Raw genomic sequence first — 17,066 nt, 5'->3', positions numbered from 1 at the left:
TTCTGCCTCCGTGCTCTCCCGTGTTATTACATTGATGCACGGAGGAGGCGTATCAGGCCCGGTTCAAGAGGCGGTGGGAGAAAAAGCCTGCAGGAAGAGGAAGAGGTGGTAAGAGGCAGAGAAAGGCAGTTGATTAAAGGCAGCAGCTTCAATAATGCAAATGTAATTACTTGCTCTGGCCCTCTCACTTGCTTAGCTCCTAACTGCATTACTGTGGAGTGTTAGGAAAAAGAGAAAGGCAAGGAGGCTCAGGGGCAGAATATGGAGGCTGGCGAACAAAAGTAAATGAACAAGAAACAAAGTGAAGTTAAAAGGTATTTCAGATGGTGGAAAGCGAGGAATAGTGAAAGTCAATCACTTTCAGGCGGGATTATGGAAAGATGATGAGGGAGGAGGCGGGAAAAACGGCAAATCAAGAAATCAAGCTAGTGGTTAAATACGGACTGAGACTATTGTTTTGTGAGAATTTTAAGAAAAAGATCAATTAAAGCAGCTCCAGGTTAATTGTAAATGTGAGAGCTGAAGTTGCTGTTGTCATGGCTACTCGCCTTTCTACGGTTCAAGATGAGCAGCCCTGCTTTGGAATAGATGTGAAGGCATGAAAACCCAGATCACACACGTGAGAAGAGAGCTCAGAAACAAACCAGAGATTTTACGAAGAGAAATGCTTTCCTTTATTTAACTGACTTTCTCTGAATGTGGTAATGTAATTAAAAACAAAGACCCCCCCCCAAACAACTAGTTACTTTTTTTAAACTCTTTATCTGTCACCCTCAAAACACTTGCATGCAAGTCAACAGATACATGAGAACACTGGAGACATCCTAACACTTAAGGGGTTAAAAGAAGAAAAAAATAATAATTCTGTGGCTAAAATAATATTTTTAAGCAAAAAGGAACCAATAATAGTAGCTCTTTCATCAGTTGCTGTTTGTGGATGTTTGTGCGTCAGATTTACGGGTGTACTGGAAACATGTGACTAAATATTCCAACTTTGGGCACAATTTTCTCTGTTTCCATGTCTTATTCCACCTATAGTAATTATGTTGTATTGTCCATATTTTTGTGCATGTAAAACAACTACTATAAAATAAAAATAATTGATCGCAAAAAATAGATTCTAACTTTGGATTGTTGTATGTATAAAAAAAATAAAAAAATAATTAACATACTTAATACTTTAAATATTTTGGTCTTGATATGTAGATTATAGCAAAAAAAGTCCCTCAATTTAGTATTTATTCTGCTTTTTTGTACTTTTTATATTATTATAATCATAAAACATTTTATTTTGCTGACATTAGCTGCTTAATTAGTTGGGCTGCTTGCTGCTGTAGCCTGTTTTTACTCCAGTTGCTCCAGTTTCCAATTGCAACAACTTTGCTCTAAATCACAGGGACTGTTGAAGTTGTTAAATTCACATTCACTTAAAGGTGAATTTAACAACTCCATCTTGCTGGATGGAGTGGTTTGGGTTGATCGCAACCTATTTAAATAGTTTCTCCTTAAACAAAGCAACGTTTTGCTAACGGCATCATCACTGAAATCGCCCTTGTTACTTCCTGATTCTGAGATACCTGCCTTATTTGGCAAGCAGACGTCATCTAACGAGGTTCTTATCTGTGTAACCAGAACACAACCTAATATGTAGTATCTGTTAGCATCTTGTAGGCCTGAAAAACGGCTAGAGATGCATGTTTTTTTCTTTTTTTTTCCTTTATATTTTTGGTAAATGACTCCTGCTGAAATGGTCTTCCTCCTCCTACTCTTCGTCTCCCCTCTCCACCTCTCTCTCTCCATTCTCCATCTGTGGGGTCGTTTGCCTCATCAGCTGTTCTCCAGCCACGCCGAAACGACCCCTCAAGGAAACGTAATCCTCGCCGCGTCCGTGTGTTCGGGCGCACACTCTCCCACTTAAATGCCTACGCGCTGATCCCGCACGGATTGTATTCTGCAAGCTCGACCGTCTGACTCTGCGGACTCCTGTGATTATGATCTGGCTTATTACCCCCATATATATTTTTTTCTTTTTAAAGAAAGAGAAGCGTCAAAATGGAGTTTACACATTTAAAAGTGTGTATCTTTTCTCTCCCTTTTTTTATGTGATGAGCAGCAAAATCTAAACGACCGCCATAAATCGCGCAAGTTCTCTTTGGACATAAGTAGGTCCTCGGGGCGGACTGCTGGATGGGATCTAAGTGGATCGGGAATGAGCCTCCCCGCTGCTCGAAACAAAAACACAATTTCTCCTGCTTTCTCATAGCTTCATAATCATCGAAGGCCAGATTGATTGTTTTTTTTCTTTTCTGTTGCCGTGCCAATTTCAGTTAGCTGGCCTTTATTCTTTATTTGCCGTTTCAGAAGATGCCTCGGACGAAATTGCCTCCTTAAAGCATGTCTGATATCTGTAATAGCCTCTGAACTCTGGCGAGAATGTGTTGTCAAAGTGAAAATTGTGAAATTCTGCACTTGTTTTTGTTGTGCGCCGCGAAGCTCTGACCCCTCGGGCCCAGTGGCTGCAGAGCATCACTCTGAAAACGAATCATGTTCGCTTTTTTCCTAACAGCAGGTTTGTTTGTTTTTTTTTTACAGCGGGTCGGACAAAATTCCAAACACGTGATTTCATAATATAATAAAAACTGTTTTTGTTTTGTTTTGCTTTTGCTGTTGTTGTTCTTATCCATTTAACCCAATCTTGTTTCCCACCTGGTTCTTGATCATCGTTTTTTCATTGAAGATGGAGGTCGCTCAGGAGAGTTTGCAGACGGCTTAAACACTAAGAACATAAAACAACTCTGCTATGTGAAGTCATATCTCTGTTCTAGACGGCGCCCGGGTCCACGTTGACTCTGTCTGATTTCTGTCTTCTCCTCAGGACAACTATACATTTGCTCAGCCAGGCATTCAGAGGAAAGTCAAGGCCCTTGAGGAGCTGGTCAGCAGGATTGATGGTGAGTCATCTGCTTTGCTTCCTTTCATCCATCCCGCCCTCCCTTCCTCTCTCCGCCTGTCCATAAAGTTCTTTTTGCTAACAATGCATCCATTTTGACTTGATTTCCACTTGCTGCTTTATGCCTCTGTTTTGCCTGGGTGCTTTATCACCCGCCTCTTTCCTGTGTTTTACAGAAAAGACATAAATGCCCTCAATGGCTCGAGATCAGCTAAATCTTGCTGTGTATTCCTTAAATTTAACTTGATCACAAACTGCTTTTGGGTATCTGGGCAAACTTTGTTCCATTTGGGGACTAAAATTGCAACATTTGTTACATTTTCAAACTACGTTGTGTCAGATGAACCCAAACTTTGAAAAACCTGTTCACTCCCTTGCCTGTGGTGGCGCTGCACCAAGAACCGCAAAGGGGGAGCAACATAAAGACTTCTGAAGAAGACACTGAGCGCAACTTCCGTCTTTACGAAATGTGAACAAAAATGGATTGGTGTCAGAGTTTTAGTGGGGTTTTTTTATTGTCTTTTGGGGAAAAGACCACAAGCAATTTCTTGGTTGTATTTACCCAGAATGCCCTGTGCTGTAGTCCACTTCCTGCTTTTAGAGCGGTCTCCAATCACCTTGCCATCCATTAGAAACCTACATATTTAGAGGAGAGTGAATTTTTTTGTTCGCATCAGAGTTGGATTTCACATTCACGATTGAAATTACACTTTTATTTTTTAACGTAGTTTCCAACTAAATTTGGTTTTCTTGAATATAATTATAACCATGTCACATAGAGAAGCAGAGAAGCAGAAAAAATTTAATTTTGAAAAAATAACTTAGGTAAATTTGATTGTAAGTCTTGACTATACTGTATTTCATTGTTAAATTTGTAGTGGATTTATACTCCAGTAAATGCCAATTTTTTTTTTCTTTGTTTTTTTTTTATCACCTGAGGTTAAAAAAAAAAAAAGTCTGATCACAAATCTATATAAAAACCACAATATGAGAGGAATTCAGTGGATAAAAAGACAAAAAAAAATCTTTTCAGGGTCAAAATATAAACAAGTTCACTAAGCCATCCACATACATGCTCCTACCCCCCCCCCCCCCCCCCCCCCCCCCCCCAAAAAAAAAAAAATAAATAAAAGAATACAATTCTGGATTGAAGTGCCTCTTTAATTTATTTTATTAGACTTAAGTCATAACTGAGACTTATTTTGCTGTGGGGTATTTGCAATTTTATCATAATCTTTTCCACCTTGACCCCCACCCAAAACATTAAATAAATAAATAAAATTTGATAGTGACAACCCCATATTTTACATATTTCACTGTTGATGTGGTGTTCCTTTGGTGATGCTTATCATTGTAGCTGGGCCCAAAATACACCGTAGCCTGTGTTAAGTTTCAAAGAACCATGACACATTCTCCCCACAGTTCTCCCTCCCTCTCCTGACTGATACCTTTGTGCAAGATCATTTCGATCTTTTCTAACCCGTCTTCTATATATGGCCCAAATAAGCAACTGCCAAGAACAAACACAGGAAAATTATACCTCAGTAGCAGAAGCTTATTTCAGCTTGAGCAGAGTCACTATAATTATTGCTTGTTGTGAAGCGAAGCAGGCAGAATGCTGAAACTGAGTTAATGCACACCTATTCAGTCATATCGCCTTCCATTTCCACATATATCAGTGTAAGAATGTTTTTAAAAATTTATCTTTTTTGTTTTATCAAAAAAATATTGTGGTTTAACTAATGCTGTGTGTTTTTTAAATCTATTGTGCATGTAAACAATTTTTTTTTTTCTTTTTTGGCTTGAACTTTGTATAACTTTAAGCTATTTTTAATTACACATCTCTAATATGGCGTCCGGCTGCTTAGCATTCCGCTCGGCTGCGTGGAAAAGCGTGCATGCTCTTGAATACAGTACAGGGGGAAATACGAGGCCGGCTGGGGGCTCGGGAAGATAATATATGCAAACCGAGTGGACTCATCCACAGTTTAATGACATTTCCCCACACATGGTTAAAATTATGTGTTAATTACCAAAGCTGCCCTTTTCCTCTCCGTCTTATTTTTTTTTTCCCCCTTTTACTCCCAGAGGGGAAAGAAAAGCTTCCCTTTCTAACTTAGTCAACCTAGCACTCATGAGGCATGCATGGGCGTACATGATGCATTGTGCGAAACACGCTCTTATCACAGCAAGCTTCTGCTGAGTTCTCACGTTCTTGGCAAACTTGAGGCGCTGTCCCTCTCTGCCGTCGCTCGCTCCGTCAGCCAGAGGGCGAGCACGACTCACCCGCTGCATTTAAATGGTGCGTGAAAGTCGGTAAAGGTTGGTACTTTTTTCTTTCTTTTTTTTTTTGCAAAAGGAACCCTGAAATTTTTTTTTTTTTCCATTATTCTCCCCCCCTTGCCCCCCTGCAGGAGCAGGATGATCAGATCAGTCAGAGTCGACGTCAAGAACAGAGCAAGTTTTCCTCTAGAGAGTCAGTCAGGGAGTTTGTGAGCTTTACTGCTTATTTATCTTTGTATATTTCTTTTCTGAGAATTTTTCCAGTTAAACATGACATAATATATTGTTTTTACTCTCCAGTTGTTCCCTTGATGAGCAAGCATGAACACAATGAGTAATTCTGTGATTTAAATACCAGAATGTCATTAACTTCTAGTATATATCAGTCACTTAGAAGCAGTTGAGAATATTTTCTTTGTATTGTTATAACAAGATCATCATTTATCTACTTATTATTGATCATAGTCGGATTTACAGTGCTGTGATTTAATTTTTCACTTTAGGAAATTTTAAGAAAGACGTCAGTGTTTAAAGAATAATGCAAGACTTTCACTCTGCCAAAGGCCATGTAGGAAACCCAGAAGATTGATTAATCCGTTTTTTTGTTCTTGAAGATTTTATGGGAAATCTGGAATTTTTTAAATTTTTAAATTTTATTTAATTTTATTTTTTGCACCAGTATACTTTTTGAGTTCAGAGTGATGTTGCCACGCACAAGGCTGCCATCTTGTTTGACAAGCTCGTTTTCTAGCTTCTATTTATTTGTACTTTGAATCCCGGTCGACTCTACAACAAGAATATAATATATATAACAGGACATAATATTTCAAGAATAAAGTCGTACCATAATATTCGTCGGGTGACGTTGTAATTTTATGTGAACTCCGACATAAAACATAAAAAGAAGTTAAATGAGGAATATTGATTATATTGTGAAGTTGTATTTCGTACAAGTTTTACAGATAAAGAACTGATCCTGCAAATCACCATTTTGAAGAAACATGCTGAACTGTTCTCATCAAATTAATAGCGCTATTGAAGCTTTTTTCTTACTTAAACAACATTTTCTTGTAATTTTAAGATTAAAATTAAATCTTATTCTGCTTAGATCATGACAACATTCTCATAACTGAGCAAAACTTCTCGGCCGTACAACTGATAGAAGGAATGATTGAAATAAAAGCCACTTTTCAATATTCTTTTTTTATTTCTTTTTAGAATACAAAGCCAGAATCGATTAAAAATCGATTAAAATCAAAGCTGGAATGAAAAAAGTCGATTTTATTTTTAAACCTTTAACCTTAATATGACAAAATGTGACCAAACACCAAGCACTGCTGACGCTATTAACACAAAACCAGCCTTATTGTTTAGTTAATGGTCGTCCTTCCATCTTTGCAGAGATCAACATTAAAAAATGACAACACATTCACTGTATTTCCTCCATAAGTGCCCTGTCATCATAGCTGCGGCAGAAACATTTTATACCCCGCTAGCTTGACATTACCAGCTCTAATGAGATCACAGATACCTCTTATCTTGTGTTACAGGATTGTTTTTCGCCCCGCTGTCGACATAGCATCTGTTCTGGGAACAATAGCCTCTCATCTGCTCCAAAATTACCTATCAGCACTTATCAGATGCGGGGTTATCCAGGCTGTTGTTGTTTTTTTGATAAAATGCGGGGTTCTGTCTTCTAACAGCGGGAGGATGATTTGCTGGAGCCGTACGTTTCTTACAGCTAATACAAATTCCAAATTCACTGTATTTTCTTTATTGTTTACTCGGGTTTTCTCTGCAGTTCTGACAATTGAATTCTCCCATAATCAAGAGTCTTTTTTCTCAGTCTTGCTGATCCATGAGTAACAAATTGATTTGTCTTTGAGATGTGTTAATTTACCGCTCTGGCTGGTGATATTTAATGGATAAAACTGTAGGACATTTATAGGTCAATTACAGAGGAGATACAGCTGACAGAAATGAAGAACTTCAGGTGTTTTCTGTTTTTATTACCTTAATGTTACTAGATCTTGTACAAATGAAAGAAGGCTACTTTTTATGCTTATTGCACACCTTTCTTGGCCAGAAAACCTAAAAAGAAACATTTTGAACAGCGAAAAATATGCAAATAAATAGCTAGCAAGCAAGATAGCTAACTGGAATGAAATTCTCACATTCTGATACCCTTAACAAAAAATATCAGGATTTTTTTTCTTACAAAAATTAAAAAGTCTCTAACATATTCTTTATTGAAAACAATTATTCCTACTATTTAATCAGTTTTCAATCAACGTTGTAATGTTTGGCGTTCCCTCAGCTTTGTGTTTTCCATATGCCTCTTCTAGAAATTGTTTTTTCCTTTTTTTTGAATGAGAGAAAAATGTGTGGCACATAAAACAGTTTTTTTTAATTACTTTTGAAAATAAAGCCATTGTATTCCTAGTGTACTTTTATATTAATTTAGAGAAACCTGTTTTTATGAGTGAAATTCACAGAAGAAAGTAGAATCACCTTCATTTAGTAAAAAATGCATTCACAAAGTGGTACATATTCTTGCAGAAAGACATGTTTATTTTTCATAAAATATAAGATTCTTAAATATTAAGTACCCATGTAGTCTTTTACTCTAAGTTGTGTAGGCATTAACATTTTAGGGCTAGTTGTAACATAGAAACATGATAAAAGAGGAAAGTAAAAGATTTGAGTTGCTTTGGCAGAAACAAAAAACCTCTAATGTACCATTAAATATGACACCTTTTCACCCCTTGTATTTATCTGCAGAGTAAATAAATATAATTTAAAATGTGTAGGAATAATAGCTGTTGTCATGAGCAGACCATTATAAGCAAGTCAATATAAACAAGTTAAAAAACAGAGAACGCCTCTAACAAAGTTCTGAAGTTCAGGGAAAAGAGCCATTCAAAAAAATGTCTCTTTACCCTTTACACTGCTAATGGGAGTTAGCATTGTTGAAATACTAACTCTGTGAAATTTTAATTGCCAAAGATACTGGAAAAGGTCAATGCCTAGTAGCCAAACTAAACTTAAAGCACTTCTTTTCTTTGAACCCATAGTTTTTTGAGGTATCATTGCACCACTACGTCTGATCATTGCTTCCTCTTCGCTTTAAATCTTACATTTGAAATTTGTGTGTGTGTCTCCACGCTCATCCGTCAGACTACCCCTCTGTGTAATTATCGTCTTGCGCTAATAACTCTAACTCCCATTAGCCTTGCTTGACGCCGGCGAATGTACCGCCTCAAAAGACAACAACCACTTTGTCGGCATGTAACGTTCCTCTGATCTCTTTATCTCTTTTATCTCTGTATTTGCAGCATGCTAGTGCATTAGTACAAGTTCATCTACATGCAAATTGCCCCAAGGTGAATCTGTCCATGCTGATGAAAGCGTGCATCTGCGGCATACTCGCTGATCCTGGGTCTGCTGTGAGGTTGTAGTGACTGTAGCAAAGAAGGAACCCTCCCATATGTGTATGAATTTGAAAGAGATAATTACCCTTTCTGTAGCATTAGGAGATGATAGTATTGGCCTTGTGGGTTATGTACCTGACTTTTAATCTGTGTATATTCTATTTGTAGTTTCAGCAGAAGGTTTTCTTTTGAAATCAGGCCCTTGCTTTTCAAAGCTTCACGGTGAGGTCTGCTTCAGTGGCTTGTAACCTGACCTGAGGTCAGTTACACAATTTTTCCTTCTCTTCCCACACAGTCTTCAGAGATCACCCTCTGCTCACCACACTGAGTTGTACGTGTTCTCTGATGTATTTCAAGAGATTTAAAGACTTCTTATCGGTAGTCTTTTCAGTCTGGAGCTTTTTCCAAGTTCTTTAACTTGACTTGCTGCGTGTTTTGTTTGGTTTCAGCTTGATAATAAGACAAAACTTTTAGTTTTTGAGCCTTTTTTCAGGGCCCGTCACTGCAAAATGCCACAAAGGGGGTTATTTTCAAGATATATGTAATAGAAAACGAAGGCCCCACTGTGCTTTTCCCGTAGGTGCCTTGTCAGAACACCAAAGGTTTTGAAATAAAGTCTTACTCTTCCAGTTTATGTCCATAAATATTACACGGTGCTGCCATGGAAATGAAAAAGCTCAGAGGTAGAGGTTGCAAGTTTACTTTGTCTACCCTGAAAGCTTTGGTTAACAACTGTGGCTTTTTATACGTTTGTCATAAAACCTGTTAACTTCTTATCAGCGTCAGTCAAACGTGTCAACCAAACATGTCAGCCACTTCCTAACTAGATGAGTATTTTCTTGGGTTAGATCCAGTTTTCAGACGATTTGGAACATTTTTGCCACGCATCATCTTACCGGTCCAATTGAATCTTATTTGTAACTTATTTGTAAAGCCCATTTCCCCACCAAAAGGTTCAAAGTGCTCTACACCATTAAACATAATATAGTGACCAATTTAACCAGCAATAAGCATTGTGTTTTGATCACCCAGCAAATATATTGATCAGTGTTCCAGTCACTTCCAATCAAAGAGAACTCCAAACTGATGGGTGTTTGTAGCCTCAACTTCAGTGTTTCAGCATTTTTGCAGTTTTCTGGAAGTTTGTTCCAGATTTGTGGTGCATAGAAAGTGAATGCTGCTTCTCCTTGTTTGATTCTGATTCAGACAGGGAAGAAAATGGTAAAAAACCCATCTCAGATCATTTTGTCAGTTTTGTTTTTTTATTTTATATAAAAAACCAGAAATTTATTACAACAATAAATCAAAATTGCCATAAGAATTTTTTCCCAACAAATAAACCATCCGATAAATGTCCACACGTGACTTGTACCAGATCCGATGAGAAGTTACCTATTGTCACAAAAAGGTTTCTGTTCTTTAGATGAGATTCAGAAGAATACTGGCCCTGAGAAAATAAACCAGCTCTCCAGACACTTTAATGACATGTCATGGTCCTGATTATAAACATGATTTTTCATTATATGTTTGCAAACTGCAGCTATGATCATGGTAGAGAGACTAGCTCTCATTAACTAGCTTAATAATTTCCATTTCCTACCAAAAACTGGATGGAAAAAAGTGTTCAGTCTGGTGCTTTGCTCCCAACTAGCCCTTTTCTTGTGCAACAATTTTATTTAGAGATTTCATAATTCATTTTATTTGTTGTTTCTGTTGTTTATTTATCTTGGATATTTAAAATGTCTTCCAGTCTAGTGTTAAATGTTCATTGGAATTTAAAGTTTATTGATCATGATAAATTGATCCAGAAGCATGCTCAGCACTGTTCCAGCGGCCCAATGAGTAATAACGTTCAACTTCTACAACTTTCCCCTCATACGTTTTCAACTTTCCCTTTTTTTTTTCTTTTTAAATTTAATAACGTTCAATATTTCTCCCTCTCTGTCACGATATAACGAATAACCCTGCCCTCTGCCGCTGCCACCGCCACACCCTCTTCCCTTCCCCCTCCTCGCTGTTTGCAGAAGTCGCTAATATTAGGAGGAGCAAGTTCATTAGTGTAATTTAACATTGTCTAAAGTAGTTCCGCTCCCTTTCGCCTCTGCTTGGCAGCTAGCTCAGATCTGTCACCGTGATGCATGCGCCGTTAATGAGCTTTCCTTGTTTATGCTTTTGCAGCAGCATGTGATAATTAAACTGTGGAGAGGAGTGCGAAATAATAGCTTTGTGTTTACCCCCGCGTCCCCGCCTGTGTCTTCGAGAGCAGATAGGTGTGGTTCAGGTGTGTGTTCGACGGTAATAATAACGCATGTGGCCCTGGTTAGAAGTATCCGCTTAATGTTTTACCAATAAAAGGGTTGTTGAAGCAGTGTGTGTGTGTGCTGTCAGTCAACTCTGATTAAGAGCAAGCGAGTGTGAGAGAAGAGGATGCGATAGTTCCTCCTTTAACTAGCTTTTCTTATAGATTCCCTGACAGCTCCATGATTACAGCTCTGTTATGAGTTGTGTGTATGTGTGTGAGGAAGAATGAGTGTCATGGGCTTGATGACTATGAAACGAGGAGTCACAGAATACTGGGTGGTATTTTTAATCTTTTGTTAGGCGGAGACGGCGTCAAACAAACATTTATCAAGAACGAAGACGGGGAACAAAGGCAGTCACTCTCAGCGTCGCGCCGCCGTACTCGGGCGACGTATTCGCCTCTCATCCATTCTTCTCCGCGAGCGTTCTGCCAGCACGCCGGGACACTGACACTGAAGTTTGAGCCCCGCACCGGGGCCATATTGAAAGCTCGCGGTGTAACATGTGGTCCTCTCTCTGTGCGTTCAGTGGATCAGGCGGAAAAGAGCAATCCATTCTGTAATATGGTGAAAAGGAGATCTGTGGTTTCTTTACTTATGTTGGCATCTTGGAGACATTTTTGTTTTCTTCTGCTCCACAATAAATTCAGCAATCATGAAAATGTTCAAAAACTGTGTTTACCTATGCTAAGGTCTTTGTATAATTTCACCTTGCAGTGAATTCAGAAAACATTTAAATTACCACTGTAGGGAATACATACAAGTTTCCATTTATCAACTGCTTTAATTTCTTGAAGACAGTTGCACCATACTAAATATAAGTATCATGGTTTTTTCTTTTTTTTTTTTTCTTCAGTTTTTATTTAATTTGTCATATTTCTATTTGGGTCGGACCTTGGCTAATTGAATTGGGCTGATTGTTATTTTTTTCATATGCTACTTGTGTCTGTTGAGCCTGACATGTCAAAGTTCATGTCAAAATTCATAAATGAAGTTTGAAAGCAAATAATTATCACTCTAATTGTATTGCCAGTGCACTGATTTGTGATTGGATGGAAAACTTCAATCTTTTGTAAAGCCTGACCTGCTGATTCCCATTTTGGCCTTTTTATTTTCCTGTCTGAAAAGTAGCAAAGTTGGCAGCTGTTGCATTTATCAGTTCAACCTTAATTATAATTTAGGAGATTAAGTAGATCTAAATCTCTTTATAATTGGATATAAAATGAAACTTTCTGCCTTGTAAAGTGGCTTAAGGTGCCATTTGTTGGAAATTGCCATTTCAATTGCCAAATTGTATAGTTTCTTGCAAATGTAATACATTCCCTTTAATTTTATGTCACAACACAGCCATAACCTTTAATCTGTTTCGTTGGATTAAAGGGTTTATTTAAATGATAGACCAACACAAATTTAATGACCCTGGTTATTAAACAGTCAAAACTCTAATCTTCCCGCAAGAATGACACAACTCCAAAGCTACCATTATTTTATAGCCTTCATGGGGCAGTGGGATGAAAGATATTGTGAGAAGACAATTTTCACAATTATAGTACATGGTGCTGGCAGCATCATGCTGTTGGGACGTTACTTTTTTTACAATGGAAAGAGAAGCTCAGTTGATGGGAAAGATGGAAGGAGCTAAATACAGATCAATCCTGGAGGAAAAAGCCAATTAAATAGATATAAATATGTTGGAACCACATGATTTGAGGATTGGAGATGCATTCCCTTAGTTTAGAATGGCCTAGTCAAAGTCCAGACACAAATCCAGTTGAGGATCTGTGGTAAGACATAAATCACGCAGAGATGTGACTCAACAGATTTGCAGCTGCATCAAATTATTCCTCCCTGCTCACAATTCTGCACTAATTTCTATGTTTTATTGTTTGTATGTCGTATGAGAGCCATAATAAAAGCATTGATATTTGAGGTTATAATTTGACAAAAGTGGAAAATTTCTCTGCAAATACTCTGCATTAAGTGAACTCCTTTGTAATGAATTATTTTTCTGCAGAGAAATAATTACCATTTTTTTCCACAGAGCTGAAATGTTGAACCTGAATGTGAGAAAAGGAGGGATACCTCATTAATATTCACTCTGGAGTTTTCACCCCCCATCCTTTTTCCCCCTTTTTTTTCCTTCTTTCTTTAAGTGACAGGGTCTCGATCTTTGGTTTCCGACACTCTTGACTTTCCGCGACGGGTCAGAAGTCGGCGCAACACAATTTTTATCAGCTTCTGCCGAGGGCGCCGATGTCAAAGAAGTAATTAACATGCTCTCTATACGTTGCATGTAAGCCGTCATTCAGCCTTCACCTCTGGACGCCATTGACCTAATTTATATGCACTTCAGTCTCCATCGGAGCGACATGCAATTTCTCTGGAGTGTTGGTTAACAATACAATTCCGCTTCCATTTCTCATCCCGCGCCGGGTACGAGGCCGTTCCCAGACAATTTGGATGGCTCTGTAATTACATTTCAATTATGAGGAAACAGTCGCGCGCGTGACACCGATGACAGCAGTTTTGTAATAGAGAAGAGGGAGTTCAGAAAGACAGTCTCACACCACAGTGTCGCTTTGAGGTTTCTCCCCCCCCCCCAACCCTCTGTCACAAAAGCGTTTTGCATCTGTTCTCTTTTGTTGCTGTTTTTCAGGTTTTTATATCATGTTTTTTGTTTTTTTTTGTTGATATTTTGTTCTAATTTCTGCCAGAGTCTGTGCACCGCCACATGCAGCAGTACGAGGTGGAGTACCTGCAGTTCGCCTTCCGCTGGATGAACAACCTCCTGATGAGGGAGCTGCCGCTGCGGTGCACAATCAGACTGTGGGACACGTATCAGGTGCGATCACACACAGGGCCCGCCGTTATCGCGGTGTTTTTTGTTTTTTTTCTTTCCTCTTTCTGGCTCTGCAGGAGATTTTAGGGTTTAGGAATTATTCCCTGACGACGACATCCGTTTTCTTTTTCTTCCCCCCAAAGACGAAACGGCAATATGATGCGGCATGTAGTTCTGAGTTTTCCGTTTTATGCAGATGAGATGACAAAAACTTTGGAGTTTCACGTCACAGTGTGAGGCTTTTTTTCCCCTGTCATTTCCTTCATCAGAAAAGTTTAAGAAGGGGAGGATGGAAGGGGAAAGAAATAATGCGGTATTTCTCTGCATCTTACAATTAAAACAACTATGTTTTCATTTATCGTTCTGCATTTTTTTACATTATTCATGTGGGTGCTGAAAAACACCTAAGTGAAATTTAAGCCTCTTCAAGGATGTCAAGGTTTGGAAAGTGCTTGATTTCTATGTAAAGTTCTTCTAATTTCTTTATATTCAAACTGCAGATTTTTGTAATAAAGTTCAACCAGACGTTTGATTTTAAGCCTAAATTTGGAAAACCTTATTTATAGTTGAAACCAGATATTTTCATACCCCGAATAAAAAGATACATGCACACTTTTTACACTTTGTCTGAAGAAAAATCAGACTACACTTGTAGCTCATTTAGAATATCCAAAATTATTTCTATTAGCTAAATGCCGAAAAACTTTGCTCGAACTCTTTTAAAAAAGTTATTATTCCTAATGTCTCAATGACTTGTTGATCTGTGTAGTTGGAATAAATATTTGCTTATATTTTATGCGTTTAACGCTGTTGAAATTGGGAGATTTTGTTGTTACCTTGTACACCTGAAAACAAAAAGTTACGTTTTAGAGAGACATTACAAAATAATAAAAGTAAAATTGTTGTACTTTTTTACCTTCACCATGCTGTAGAATGTAGAATGCTACCACAATACATTATTAATTACAGTAATAAATTCTATAATATTGAATTGTCATTTATATTGTTTTTATCTCCAAAGTACTGTTCAATGAGAGTTTGAACTCTTACCTTGAAAAATGCTTAAATTTCACTATTTTGAAAAGTGTACAAACCCTCATTTTTAGACCTGCTTAGCACTACAACAAATATTTTTTTTAAAAAAAGACGTGTACACGTACAAATCCCTTTTTTATTCTTCTGGCTGCATCCTCTGCAGGTTGCCACAGCAAGTCATCTGCTTCTCTTTCTGCCCTTAGTATCTCCTATCACCCTCTCTGCAGGCTCTCTGCCTCCCTGGGAGACTCACATTCAGCATCTTTTGTCACATATATCCTCCTTCCCCTCCGAACGCATTAAACACCACAGTCTGGCCTCCATGACTTTAACTCTTATGCGCTCATTTCTGATTCCGTCCGTTTTCGTCACCGCCAATGAAAATGCTCACATTTCACAGCTGGGCGCCCCGTCCCTTTATCAGTGCCACTGCTTCTAAGCCGCTCATCACTACTTGTAAACCTTCCTAATACGCTCTCGACTCCATTCTGCCTGCGCTCTCTGCTCTTCTTTGATTCACTTCCTGTTGCTTTGGATAGTTGACCCCGAGGTGCTTACACTCCATTTTCACTGCTTTTACTTCCTGCAGCTACACTTTTCTGCCAGTTCTCTCGGACTCATTCACACACACGTATTTTGTGTTGATGATGGTTCTTGTACAAAAGAAATATATTGGATTTTTTATTTATTTATTTATTTTCATTTTAAAAAAAACAACTTTCACATCTGTCTTTTCTGTTAACCCTCTTAAACCAGCATTTTGGAAGGTGCAAAACAAATCACTGACATTCCTGTTTAAAAATTTTACAGAGTGAAGATATTACAACTCATAAATTGTGTAAAAGAATCTTTATATATTAAAGGATCAGCTAGTTCGGGGTGCTGTGGTGGCACAGGGGCAAAGCACGGCCCACGTATTGAGGACTTAGTCCTCGTGGCGACGGTCGCAGGTTCGATTCCCGGCCTGGCGACATTTGCTACATGTCTTCTCCCTCTCTCATTACCCTCTTTCCTGTCAAACTACTTTCAAATAAAGGCCTCTAGCGCCAACAAAACCTTTTTAAAAACACTGTTCCAAGATTATTTGGTTCTTAAAAAAGAAAAAGGATCAGCTAGTTCTAATTTGCCAAGTCAAATTATTGTAGATTTGCCTAAAGTAGTAGTAACAATAATATATTTTATTCATGTAGCGCATTTCCAAAAACTCAAACTTTTTACAGGAATCAAGCTTACAGAGCACTTACACTTATATCAGACAAAACCATAAAAGGAAAAATACACATAATACATAAAACTCGATATTACAAAAGAAAAAAACTCACGATACGCATAAAACAGGACATTAATCATAATTTAGAATTCTGATCTGAATTGGTATAGATGGCAGAAAAGGTGGTGACATTTTCCACACTTGAATCAGAAACCATCTTTAGCTTTGGATTGTTTCAGAATTTGTGCAATAGGTCGATAGTAAAACCTGAAATATAAAAAAACATGAGAAATATTTTCTGTTAAGGGTGTGAAAGTATCTAATATTGGCGAGATAGTGTAATGATTCCAGCAAACATTAATGAATAAAGCAAACAATTCAAAGACATTTTATTGCACTGGGTGTAAAAGCTGCAAGATGCAACAGTAAAATGTTGATCTTCAAAACTTTCTGGCTTGTTTACCTTGTTACTGGGTTTGCCGAGAATAATAACAAAAATGCCCTTGGTCAGTCCAGCAAACATTTATGTCTTGTCAGACGTGTCTCTTCTTCAGATGAGCTGAACTCGGGTTGCGCTCCTTAGCAGCCAGCCGGGGGATGACTCAGCTAATGCAGCCTTTGAAATGTTGTGCAAACCACGGCTAGCAGGCACAATGATTTCCTCTTTGGGTGACAAATGGTGCGCGCACACAACAAACCTTTCACAATAAGAGCCCTTTAAACGTGCTCTGAATTTCAAATGTCACATTATTACGCTGGTTGAAATATCTTAGAGCTTTTCATTCTTGCAAAAACTCAAGATTCTGTATGATAGCTAGAATTGTTTTAACTTCTAAAAGTCTTGTGTATATTATATAGTTCACCAGACTCCTGAGTTCAAGACTGGATGTTTTCTGTAGAAGCTAGTCATAGGAAGCCATTTTTAAAAACATTCCCCAGATGTTTAGAGGCAAGCATGAGAGAGGGGGAGTTGAATCTTTATGATATTCAAACAAATCTGACCTCTATGACCCCAGTG

General features: G+C 38.0%; 1 protein-coding gene across 2 annotated transcripts in view; it reads left to right on the top strand.

Moving 5' to 3' along the window:
• Positions 1-17,066, top strand: part of tbc1d22a (TBC1 domain family, member 22a) — a 142,458-nt gene that overhangs the window by 80,961 nt on the left and 44,431 nt on the right. For both annotated transcript variants that reach the window (XM_032589118.1, XM_032589117.1), the window contains exons 11-12: positions 2,876-2,951; positions 13,679-13,806. In XM_032589118.1, the coding sequence (XP_032445009.1) occupies positions 2,876-2,951; positions 13,679-13,806 (204 nt within the window). The remainder of the gene's footprint in view (positions 1-2,875; positions 2,952-13,678; positions 13,807-17,066) is intronic.

Source organism: Xiphophorus hellerii, chromosome 17 (assembly GCF_003331165.1).
Source record: "Xiphophorus hellerii strain 12219 chromosome 17, Xiphophorus_hellerii-4.1, whole genome shotgun sequence".
In the NCBI taxonomy this organism is placed as follows: Eukaryota; Metazoa; Chordata; class Actinopteri; order Cyprinodontiformes; family Poeciliidae; genus Xiphophorus; species Xiphophorus hellerii.
This window is presented reverse-complemented; position numbering and strand designations above follow the sequence as displayed.